General features: G+C 40.4%; 1 protein-coding gene across 3 annotated transcripts in view; it reads right to left on the minus strand.

The window, feature by feature from the left end:
- The window catches only part of whrna (whirlin a), a 172025-nt gene that overhangs the window by 36857 nt on the left and 122173 nt on the right, over positions 1-12995 (minus strand). For 2 of the 3 annotated variants that reach the window (XM_030742695.1, XM_030742694.1), the window contains exons 4-5: positions 6163-6446; positions 508-544 (exon numbers count right to left, since the gene is read on the minus strand). In XM_030742695.1, the coding sequence (XP_030598555.1) occupies positions 508-544; positions 6163-6446 (321 nt within the window). The remainder of the gene's footprint in view (positions 1-507; positions 545-6162; positions 6447-12995) is intronic. The other variant, XM_030742696.1, reaches the window with a different exon arrangement.

A 12995-nucleotide genomic window follows, 5' to 3' on the forward strand; every position in this document is an offset into this window, starting at 1 on the left:
ATTTTTCCTGAGCTAATGGAGACTGCCGGGGAGTCGCCAACTGGTCTCGAGGCCCGAGGGCTAAATTAAAGCAGGAAGTAGAAACAAAAAACAATAAGAGAACTAAGACACAGACAAACCAGAAGGAGACAAACAGAGGGAAACACTGGAGATACTAATCTAACAAACCTAACATTAGAAGCACAAGAATGAAAAAGAAAAAAAATTATATCCAAAAAGAAGCCAAAGCTTTACAAGAATCCAGGACTATGATAAAGAGACTATCATTTGCACCCTTTTGGGACCTCTGTGGTTTCCACTTTTTTCCTGTTGGTGGTTTGTTTGGTTTAGGTACCAAAAACTGGTTAGGTTTAAGGGAAAGATACATACAATTCCACAAGCCTATGGTGAGGTCTGTAAGCTAAAATCTGGACAGCCAATGAGATGAACATGCAAAACACTGCACACAAACACATATAGCTTCTACTTAGTGCGTGCACATTTGAAGAGGAAATTTGTGGATCTTACCTTTCCTGATGCAGAAGCTCCTTGGTCCACAGAGAAGCTGCAGAGAAACAGAAAAAGAGAAAAAAAATGAAGCACTGAGTCCTCACAAATATGCACACATTAAACAAATGCACTTGTCCTTACTTGCAGAAATATTTATTCATGAACTGAAAAATATGAGGCATCAACTGATGATCAGCCAATTAATGATGCACCAAATTCAGCTAAAGTACACCTACATATGTATACAACAGGCATAACATTTTGACCATCTGCCTAATATTGTGTTGGTCCCCTTTTTGCTGCCAAAACAGCCCTGAGCGATTGAGACATGGACCCCTGAAGTTGTGCTGTGGTATCTGTACCAAGATGTTAGCAACAGATCCTTTAAATCCTGTAAGCTGTGAAGGAGGTCCTCCATGGATCTGACTTGTTTGTCCAGCATATCCTACAGATGGAATGCATCTGTAAGGCTTTCTATCAGAACCAGCATGAACTTTTTAGCAATTTGAGCTAAAAATTGTTCATCTGTTGCATCAAACTACACGATGCAGCCTTCGCTCCCCACAGGCATCAATAAGTCTTGGCCGCCCATGACCTTGTCCCTAGTTCACTACTGTTCCCTCCTTTGACCACTTTTGATAGATACTGACCACTGCAGACCGGGAACACCCCACAAGAGCTACAATTCTGGAGATGCTCTGACCCGGCTGTCTAGCCAACGCAGCCCTTGTCAAACTTGTTAAATCCTTACGCTTACCATAATCAGTGTTATGCACTTCACCTGTCAGTGGTCATAATGCTATGCCTGTTTGGTGTACATAGGCTAACAAACACACTTTAGTAGACATTGCAGGCTCTAGTGAAGTGGTCTCAATATATTTTCCTGAATACTATGAAACCTCACCATTCTGACTTCTTAAAAAAAACTGTGACAAATTAAGCAAAACATTGGACCACCGCAGACATAAAAACATGAAATATGTAAAAGCGAGAGGTGTGTTAATGACAATGAGACATGGCCAAATAACATAAAATGGTTAATGTAGTTGGATAACAGATAACAGTATTTCTATTTCCATTATGACCAAACTGACCTATTTTCTCTGGGTGAAAATACCTTTAGAAAGTATTCACTCATAGTTATACACAGCTGTGAAAAGCATAGTGTTACATGTGAAAACCTACAGTGTGTGTGCATGCAAGAGATCTCTTCTGGAGGAATGAGAGCTCTTATGCATTTAAGGAGCAAACTTTGAGCGTGTCCAAACAGTTAATAGCAAATATCTTTGAACCGAAAAGGGGATTTGATATCTTGACACTTTTTTTTAATCTTCTTGAAAATATTTTTTCTGTTATCACAGGCAGAAAAATGTGCACTACTAGAGATTTTGAAGTCTTTGTCATAGATTGGAGATGTGACAAAAAAAAAAAAAAAAAAGCTGTGCAGTAAGACATTTCACTAGGAAATGTAACGTGTGCACGTCTTCAGGCCAAGCTTTCCAGCAAATATAAAGCAGTCACTGAAATGCATTTTGGAGGAAAAAAGAAACAAACAAAAAAAAAAAAAAAACACTCTTCTACAAGGACATGAAAGGAGGGATTTTCAAACATGTGTCATTTTCTCAGCACCATGTCCCTACTAGAGTGAAACGACTCGAGGAGATGTCTTTACATACTGAAGTGCCGGCAACGTAAAAGGCTCTAAATCCACAAATAAATGTGACAGCTCAGCACTGCCTTCAGGAGCAGGAATAGAATAGAAAATAATATAACATTAAAGTGGAAATACTGCAGTGAAACCCACAATGGCGCTCATTGATTAGATTACCATGATTAGAGATTTCAGCTCAATTGGACTAATGGACTTCAGAGACCACCTTATCTATTTATTCTTTCTCTTTTTAGGATTTTTCAAATGTTTCCTTCCTGGCTGCTCTCTTTGTAATGCCAGATATTTGTTGAGCAGTGGTTCCTAAACTTCTCCTGCATGCAACACTTGCAAAAAGTTCATGCTCAACACCCTACAAGCTTTGGCAATCAGTAAAAATAAATATGATGGAAGCTAAATTTAAAGTGAAATGAGGATCAGAACAATAGTATCAGAGCCTTGGTTTGATCCTGGGAGGAGACATGAAGCCCCTGATGTAATTATTCTTCTTTTTAATTGGGTAAATGATGCATGGAATGATCAACATTTATGAATGCAGCATAGCAGTTAAGCTTGACCATATTCCATATTCATAAAAACATAAGAGAAGTGAAACAGAATTAAAACATTTATGTAAAGTCGCCCGTAGAACTCATGGAAATACAAGCAACCGATATGCTGAAGAGACGAGTGAAGAGAGAGGAAAAGGTCGTTAGTATTTTTCCCTGCCTCGTGGTGCATGTTCCTGCTTTTTCTTTTGATGTTATTAAAACACTGTGTGGAAATTATGTAAATGCACTTATTACATTTATGTAGATTTATTAAAATTAGAAAAGTCTGTTTAAACAAAAATTACATGCAGTTACAGCTATGTCTTAATGTTTTTACAGATGAAGAGAAACCAGTGAAAAACATCCACCTCACAGCTGAGCTGCAAGAATCACTACAATAAGCATGAAGAGACGCCTCAGTCGGCAGAAGTGAGCAGATATGCATTGTGAATGTAAACAGATTTCTTTAGCCCTCGGTGAATCGGAGGACTTTCAAGTTCTGGGTTGTTGGGTCGATGTGTTGTGTGCCACTGAGTTGATGAGAAAAATCAGTCTGGCATTTACATCAGATTTTAATTTGGCTGTTGGGGAGCACATTAATTCCAGGTTGTGAGCTGCAGATGAGTTACTCAGGTGTGGCATTTAGAGAGGAGCTCCATATTGCATGTTCTTCCACACAAAGGAGGCAGTGGGAGTCCTGCCATGAGCAGAAGAGACGTCTGATCACATTAGATGGTTAAAGACGCTGAGATTTGTCAAAGAAGAACAGGATGTTTTCTCTGCTGTTCAACATGTTCTCTCATTATTTTTTTTTAAGCTGTCTCAAGTTTCAAGCTGGTTTTCGTTTGTTTTCGTCACTGAAACTATGATAGTTTCAATTTATGCCCTTTTTTTTTTAAAGCAGCATCACATGATCAGTGGTTTTAATAGCAAAACAAAAGCCAAATATTAGTGTAATACTGTAGCACCCAAAACACTGAAATTTATTGTGAAGTGTTTTCCATTGTGTTGATAAGGTGACTATAGATTTTCAATCTCTCTGTGTTACCTGCACTAAGGTAGATTTAGTGACTACCAGGCAAATCAATCTAATGAAGCTTTTTTCTTCTTCCAAAGGCCGGTATCAACACAAACACTACAACACTAAAACTGAGTCAACATCTGTTGATTTACGCTCACATTTTTCATTAAATGTGCCGTGACACCTGCATCAAACAGCAGGTACATCATGTAAGCCTCGTTAATTAAATATTGTTCATGTGCCTGAATAATATTCAGCATTTTGGATGCAGTGTTGTTCCTTGAGAACAAGTAATAAACTCTCATTTAGTCAATTAAAAAACATTACAAAACATGGACATCACAGCAGCAACCACTAAGCCACTGATCTGTGACAGTCTTAGGCCTACTACTACTCTCCTTTAGCTACGATTCACAGCACGAACTACACTTCAGCTGAACGACTGCTCACCATGGAAAGAAAGTCTACTCTGAGGAAAAGGTATAAGCGGATTGACATCACTCTCATGTCTGAATGTTTAATAGAGGATATAAAAATGAGACAAAAGACTCAATACACTGAGTCTTGTCATCAGGCAGTCTGGGATAATTCCAGGATGTGCTGGTTTTTATACTTTAGTTTTTGCACAAATTAAACAAATGACATACAAACTGGTATATGGTTTTGTTTTTCAGTTGATGTTCTGACTGGCTTCTTTAAGTCAAAAGTTGGTGGTCTCTTATATTTCAGTTCATTTATGTTTGTTGGTATGGGTCTGTTCCGACAATTCGCCGCCATTTCATATGCATACATAGAAAGGCTAAGTCAGGGAGATCAGGAAGGGAGTGGGAGATTGAGCGATGGAATGATGTAATGTATGCAGTGATGCGGACACTGTACCTGTCTGTTGTGAAGAGAGAGCTGAGAGTGAAAGTGAAGCTGTTAATTTACTGGTCAGTTTACATTACCACCCTCATCTGTGGCTGTGGGCTGTGGGTAGTGACTGAAAGAATGAGATCACGGATACAAGCGATGAAAATGAGCTTCCTTGAAAGGCTGGCCTGGCTAGTCCTCAGAGTTAGGGTAAGGTGGGGTTCAGAGTAGAGCTGCTACTCCTCCACATTTAAAGGAGCCAGCTGAGGTGGTTCAGGGCTCTGACTACTATGCCTCCTGAATGCCTCCTAGGTGAGGAGGGCATGTCCAACTGGGAGGAGACCCCAGGGAAGACCCAAGCCAGACAGGAGGGATTATGTCTGGGAACACCTCAAAAGAGCTGGAGGAGGTGGCTGGAGAAAGGGAGGTCTGGGAATCTCTGCTCAGACTGTGGCCCCTGTGACCCAGATAAGCAGCAGCAAATGGATGGATCAATGAGATCTGCCATATCAATGCATAGATGAGTATCAGCTGAGGTATCAGTTAAACAGTAGGCTGCTGTTGAGATCGGCTTTTATCAGCTGATACACAGGGATTACAGGCTGAGCTCAACTTTATGGCTGGCCTGAAGTAATGCTATAGTCAATTTAACATAACAAGAGGGAAATATCTGCAGGCCACAGAAATCTCAAAAACACAATATCTAACCAGATACTAATACTGGATGACATTAAATTGGCCTCCAGTACTACTGTGAGGATCCTTGGAATCATTTTTGACCAGAATATGTTCTTTTTATGTGCATTAAATAAATATCTAGGACTGACTTTTGTCATCTGTGAAATACTGCCAAAATTAGACACATCCTGTCCCAGCTGAAAAACTAGATCAAATATTTGTTACAAGGCTGGACTTCTGTAATTCCTGATTATCAGATTTTTTTAATACAGTAGCTCCAAAAGCTTCAGTTGCATTGAAGGACTAAAAACAGACCATATTTCTCCCATATTAGCTTTTCTTCAGTGGCTCCCTGTTAAATCCAGATTTGAATTTCAAATCCTTCTTCTCACATATAAAGTCTTGACCAATCAGAGGCCCATCATATCCTAAAAACCTCGTAGTAGCATATTATGCCAGCCAAACAGTTTGCTCTCAGACTGCAAGCTTACTTGTAGTATCTAGATTTTTCTAAAAGTAGAATAGGAGGCCGATTCTTCAGCTATCAGATCCCGCTTCTTCCCAGTTTGGATTCCAGAGAGGATTCAGGCAAAGAGGACATCACTAGGGAGTGACAACCAATCATAAAAAAAGCTGGCTTAAAGGGAGGATGGATTTAAAGGAAGAAGAGCTAAAATTCTTTGATTCTAGTCTGTTTTCTAGTGTATTTCTAGTGCAGGGCTCCATAGTCCCAGTATAAGATAAATAAGGATTATTTTAAGCTCTGAATCATGCAAATCTACTTTAGTAGATTGCAAGAATAAAAATAGCTGAAATCTGGAAATGAGTATAAAAGAGCCCTTTAATATTTCATGCCGCATCAGCATCAGCAAGTCATCATTTTCAAAACCAGCATGTAATTTTGCGGCTCCGTCAGAACTTACCTTGCCATGCTGCTGTTGGCAGAGCTTTCTGCGATCTGTGAGCTGGCGATCCACTTGGTCTCACCCACCACCGTTCTGGTGTGGGGCAGGCGGCCTACGTCTTTCACCGTCATCATCAGATGACGCGATGACTTCAGGACTCTGACGGCTTCGTCGTGCGGGATGCTCAGGAAACTGCGGCCATTCACCTCCAAGATCTGGTCACCGACCTGCGTGGGGGGAGGGGAAGAGAGAGGCGTGGTGGAGGGGACTGAGCAAGGTGTTGAGGGCGGACCAGGCAGAGACTGCCACATGCACAGGTTGATAGGTCAAAGGTCAGAGAAAGGTAACACATTGGATGGAGGTGTTGGAGGTGTTTAAGAAGTATAAGGTGTGTAACGGATGAGAATGAGAAAATGAGGGTGCGGGTTTCTTGTCAAAAGGTTTGGCTCTTTCAGATTAGGTGGCGAGTAGAAATAATTACACAAAGATTAAAGAACTCTCTGCTCACTGACAGGTTGAGGACCAGAACTGTTCAATATGTAATTGAAAAAGTTTTCATATGTAATTTCACTTTCTATCAAAGGGCTCAACCTGGAGGCAGTGGCAGAAGGAGAATAATGATGTCCATACTAAACACCACCTTGGATCGTACCTTCTGTCTCCTCTAATGAGCTGATACATTGTAGCTTTAACCCTCTGAAGTGTATTTTATGTCGGTGCTGAAGCTCCACGACTGCCTCAAACAGCATGTCTTTATTTCTACACGTATTGCATTTACATATTTACATATGTATGCATGGATTAAAACTTGCTCCCAAAGTTTAAGGTACTGAATATGTGTAAGGAATACTATGATAAAAAATATGCAGGTTGAATACTACCACGTAAATGCAAAAGAGAGGGAGAGAAAAAGTGCACAGTCTTTATTTCAACCTGTGACCAACAGATTTAAAGTAGGGCTGGTGACTGGAAGATGATATCTTGTCTCAGTGTCATTTTTTTGTGTGTTTCTGTTTTTATTTCTTCTAATTTAGTGCAATTGCTGAATAGTACCACAGGGCAGTTCCTCTGTCTTCTCTGCATTCGCGCATTAGACTTGAGAGCAAGTATAGGCAGACCTTAACAGATATTCTTATTGATATGATGATTAGAAATATTGCCATGGAGACCTGTAAACATATTGGCAGTGTGAAGTACTGTAAAACAAATGACTAGTAGGTCTTGGTTCCTGTGTCCTGTGTAGCCCATGTTAGGCCTCAGGGTCAATGACCCTCTGATGACCTCTGGTCGCTAGGTGAAAATGTTTTATCCCCAATCAGTTGGTGAGTGATTTCTGGTTGTTGCTGGGTGAAATCTCCCTATAGGGACCGGTAGGCAGTCATCAACTGGTCTCAACACCTGTATGACTATAGCAGGGGTGTCAAACTCAATCACAGGATGTGGGCCAAACAGGATTTAAAAAATGTATTTTAATCAGCAATATGAATTTGAATCGCCAGAATACAACAACTTTTTCCTCAACTTATTAAATAACATATAAAATTATCTTTTTTCTTATAAATAACATTATGGAAAATTAAAATATTTCAACCTGGTGAAATGTTGCAGTTTTTTCGGGTAAAAACTGATATGAATTTCTGCGCTTCAAAGTCGGAAAACGCTGCATAAACTGCGCAGTGTGTCCAGCTTCTCAGTGCAGCTGTAAACACAGCGGTGGAGATCTGGTCTGATTTATTTATTTTTAGGCAATCACACGTGTGATCACGAGGTCCCGTTCCCGAAGTTGCAGGTTTAACGCATTCAGATGCTGCATTATGTCGCAGAGAAAGGCCACAGCCACCTTTCATCCCGGAGCCCTGCTGAGTCTTTTCTTTCACTTTCCATGAACTGACAAATTTCCTCAGGCAGCTCATCGCACCTGTGTGATGAGGCACGTCACCAAATTCAGAAGCTATTCCCTCCAGAAACCTTTGCCTCTTATAAAGTTCACTGTCTTTGTTACGGTGCTTATGGCACATTCTGTCTTCAGGGCTTTGCTGCGTAGCCTTTTCTCGCTGTGTGATGCAGTGATACAGTCAGCTTACCTGTGCAGGTCTCCCACTGCATCTTCAATACGCTCTTTTCCCCGCACATCGCAGACAAGGAAAAGAGACACATGGGTTTACCTCTGATGTTAATGATCAGGTCCTCTGCCTCCCACCTGTTTGGAAAATCCCTGTTTTCCACGTTTCGTTTGGCCATTTTTTGGGGTCAGGCTAGCTTAAATGTTGCTGTAAAAAGTGCTGACCGATGTTTTTATCCGCTGATCACTTGTGTCATTGGCAACTCTGGAAAACAGGTTAGTGCACAGGTCTTTACCTGCACGGCAGCTGTTGCAATGCATAGTGGGATTTGTAGTGTATGTGCTGGGAGTGCTATTTACCGGCGGGCCATTAATCACACACATGAAATTATCTCGTGGGCCATATATGAGTATACTGTGGGCCAGATCTGGCCCGCGGGCCTTAAGTTTGACACATGTGGACTAGAGCCTTAGGTACAGAAAGGCAGCCATGTGTTGCTAGTTTATCATGACCATGCATTTATGGTTGTGCACAATGATCATTTAGTAGTATGTTACAGTATCTCCCATTTGTTCACTAAAAACCAGCAAGCGCCAGTGTCCAAGTGCCAAAAACTGCAGTTCTTCTAATGGCCACTTGAGGCTGCATCCAAAAGAGGGACATGGAATTCCATGTTAAACTTTTTTGTTTGTTTGCTTGTTTGCTGCAACCAGCAAGTGTGTGTGCATGGTGAAATAAATGACCTCCTGTTAAAACATTGATAATCGCCTGCTGCTGGACTGAAGGCGGCTGATTGGAAACTTAACATATCACCCAACACCAGTTGACAGAGGCAGGCCAGGAAATTAAATATTTCTTTGTCTCCTAAATGTACAGGAACAAATTAATTCAGGTGGTGTGGTCATCTCAGTGCCCTACATTGACTATTAAATTTAACTGTCATAATAAGTATGTCATGAATTAGTCAGAGAAGATAAGCTCACAACTCCCCCTTGACACTGCCGCTAGTATTTTAAATTACTTTCTTCTGGCATTTGGACTTTGTGTAGTGTTTATCATTTTGTGAGTCCCTAAATGTCACTTTCTATCTTTTTGTTTCATTCTAATTTTACTGTGGTCAGCCAATCAAACCTCCCAATCCCTTCAATATACTGCAGGCCACAGACTAAAAACATTCAGAATCTTCAGTGTTTCAGTTTCTTGGGTGTTTTCCAACAGCGTCACCCAACTGCATATCTGCACCACTAATGCACAACAGCACCTCTACACCTCTGAGGATATTCTCCAAAAAAAAAAAAAAAAGCTCTGCCTCTGTAAGCTTCTGTAGTGCCATGTTTAATAATTTTTTATTGAGATCATTTAAATTTACTAATAGAAATGACGCAATCAATCAACAAGGCTAACAAGCACCAATGCAGTAAGAGCGCACACTGATGCCACAGCAAATGCTTTCTTATTTGAGCTGTCAGACTGAGCTGAAGCCTCAGGGACACGAGGCAGACTTTAACACAGATTAGAAGCTGTTTGTTCTAGTGGTTTGCTCTACAAAAAGCCACTAAATGGAGTCTAGCTGGAGTTCTTACAGCATTTAAGAAACAGTGAAGCTCAGTTTACTCTGAGCTCAGCCTAGTTTATCTTGGTTTTACTTGCATTGCACACGGCTTAATAGCGCATGTCTGTACAAGACATAAAAACAGAGCAAAGACATAAAATCTTGTTCTCCTTTTGTTATAATCTGTCACCATTCTGACTTCAGCGCGGCTGCACAAAAACACAAGAAACTTAATAGCCAGTGAAGTCACTTTAGTGTGTGTCCACAAAAAAGTTAACTTTCTGGCAGAGCAAAAACAGGTTTTTAGAACTGTTTAGAAATGTATTCAAACTTAAAGAGTTAAATTAGTATTTACACACTGTGATAGTCTTAATTAGACTGACTGGAAATAGATATCTGAGACAGTAGACATTAATGTGTCTCAGATTGCACACTTCCCTGCTTAAACTGACAATCAATGATGACGTCAATGCTAGATAATACATTTTGCTTTTAAATGTGCCAAAAGTTTGTTGTTGCACTTTGTGTCGGGTACCATTGTTTTGCTATTACTGTGTGTAATTTCCTTGAACTACATGTGATGATATTATGGCCTTTAGTGAACATATCTGAGAAAAATCTGAGAATTTATGGAAGGAGCTGTTATTGCAGCTAAATATCAAAATGGAAACATGCTTCAGAGTGAATGCATTTCGGATAAAGAATACAGCCAAGACAATGCTGGAGTGTTCTCAAGATAAGTCTCTAAATGCCCTTAAAAGGCCCAATCAAAGTGTGGATGTAAATGCCATAGAACCGCTACAGCAAAAAAGGTTTGCAGACATTTGCCATCCAGTCTGTGAGGATGAGCCAGAAAGAAAAGAAGGAAAAGGTCAAATACAGGTGCATATAGCTTTTAGACTCTTGTCAAAGAAGCCGAGCTTGCAAAAAAGTATTTCAAAAAGGCTCTTAATGTTTTTGATCAAAGTCCTGATGCATGCTGGTTCCCACCCAGGATGGCAGAAGACATGGATGACATGTCTCAACAGGAAGAGCACTGGTGTCAGTTTGTGGTTTTGTGCATGCTGGTTCACTGTGAAGCTGTAACAGCAAACAGTATTTAAACAAAAACAAACAAAGCAAAACAAATAATAATAATAAAAACAAAAGGAAACATATGGGCTTGGGAAGTATCATGGTTTCACTGTGTCTGAGTCACGTATTTCAGTGCAGTGCACAAAAATACCAGCAGACAGTCTCCATAGACGGTAACTGAGCTCAGTGAGCGGTGAAGTAAACTGCTCACTGAGCAGGTGTAGTTCTGTTTATAAAGGTGAGCCAGCCTGCGCAGAAGAAGCTGTAGATACTATTTGCCTCTGAAATCTCTAGAAACACTTCCTGCTGCATCTCTATTCATCCCACTGACATGAAGGTGACTGCTGCAGCAACAAGTCCTCCAGAAATAAGGTAGGTCAGTCCATGGCTACTATTTTCCTAATGAATTTAATGGAAAATTCTATTAATAAACTAGTCTAAAGGTAAGAAAACACTCACAGTGTGGCTCACATTAGCAGTATTAGCACCAGCAGCCATCTTAATGTCCACATGCCTGCACTGAATGTGGTTATTAGTATCAGAGAGTATATCAGTTAACACTTAAGCGGACTTCATTGCACTTTGTTTGTGTCGGTATTTGGCAGTGGAGAGTGAATGATTGTGGGTATTATGCAACCAATGCAGACAAGCTTGCATGCAGTCCACCAAAAAAAAAAAAAATCAACAGTGCATAGCCCGACAACAATGAGCATATATGTAGGAAGGATGCTGATTGGTTAAAAAAGTGGACTTAAACAGGAAAGGGAGCAATGGGGAGTTTACCATATCAGGGAAGACGCACTAAAAACATAAAAGTTTAAAAAAGTCTGAGAAGCACAAAGAGTGGCTACAGTGGACAGTTTTTATATATATATATTTTTTATTTTTAACATTTGGTTCATTTCTACCAAGGCACTCTGCAACATTACATCTCATCAGTATGTTTGATGGGTCATTTGGTGGAAAACCCATTGTTTGTTTGTACAGTGGAAACAGTAGTGCACAAAGTAACTGAGCATGATTGACATAAAAGTTTTCAGTGTATGCCTCCTAGCCAGGGGGAACGTAATGGAAGGAACAGGAATAGAGTTTTCACCTCCTTCAGCATCACATATATAGGGAAATTATAATATATGGGTGATGAGACATCAGGGATAGCCAGTTGTTTGTCATGGTGAGTATGGTGTGGGACAGATGAACTCAAAATATCCTCACAGTCTTCATTAGCCTCCGAACATAAAAAGTCACCCTAAACAGGAAGTGCATTAAACCTGTAGCCTTGTTATTGGCCAGCTGGACGCAAACATGCATTTAGTTTTACATACATCTGTGTGGAAACAATGTCCTTTGGCCACCTTTTAGTACCCATTAGTACTACACACACTGGCCACTTTGTAAAGTACACCTGTTCAGCTTCTCATTAATGCCAGTATCTAATCAGTCAATCACATACAGTAGCAGCTACTCAGTACATTAAGCCTTGTAGACATGGTCAGACTACTTTGAGCTGATAGGAGTGCAGCAGTAACTCAAATAGTTAGTTGTTACAACCAAGGTGTGCAGAAGAGCATCTCTGAATGCATGACACGTCAACCCGTGAAGCAGATGAGCTACAGCAGCAGAAGACCACACGCTGCTGCTGGTGTAATGGTGTGGGGATATTTTCTTTGCCCGTTATTGTAGGGTTTTTACCTTATAATATAAAGCACCTTGAAGCGACTGATTTGATTATGATCAGACTGGTTTCTTGAACATGACAATGAGTTCACTGTACTCAGATGGCCTTCACAGTCACCAGATCTCAAGTCAGTAGAGCACTTTTGGGATGCGGTGGAACGGGGTGATTTGCATCATTGCTGTGCAACTGACAAATCTGCAGCAGCTGTGTCATGTGATCATGTCAATATTGAGCAACCAATATTTCAGCTCCTTGTTGAATCTGCACCACAAAGAATTAAGGCAGTTTTAAAGGCAAAAGGAAATCCAACTCAGTACTATCAAGATGTACCTAAATAAAAACTAGCTGTTGTAGTAGCTAGCCAGACCATTTACACCTGCAAGTAGTGTAGTAGTAATATTTCTGATGCCAGATGCCAATGGGAGAAAAGTTTTTTTAAACTGTTTATCCATGTATTGTATACCAGGTGAAATGTCGATACAGA

The sequence above is a fragment of the Archocentrus centrarchus genome, chromosome 12, assembly GCF_007364275.1.
Source record: "Archocentrus centrarchus isolate MPI-CPG fArcCen1 chromosome 12, fArcCen1, whole genome shotgun sequence".
NCBI lineage: Eukaryota > Metazoa > Chordata > Actinopteri > Cichliformes > Cichlidae > Archocentrus > Archocentrus centrarchus.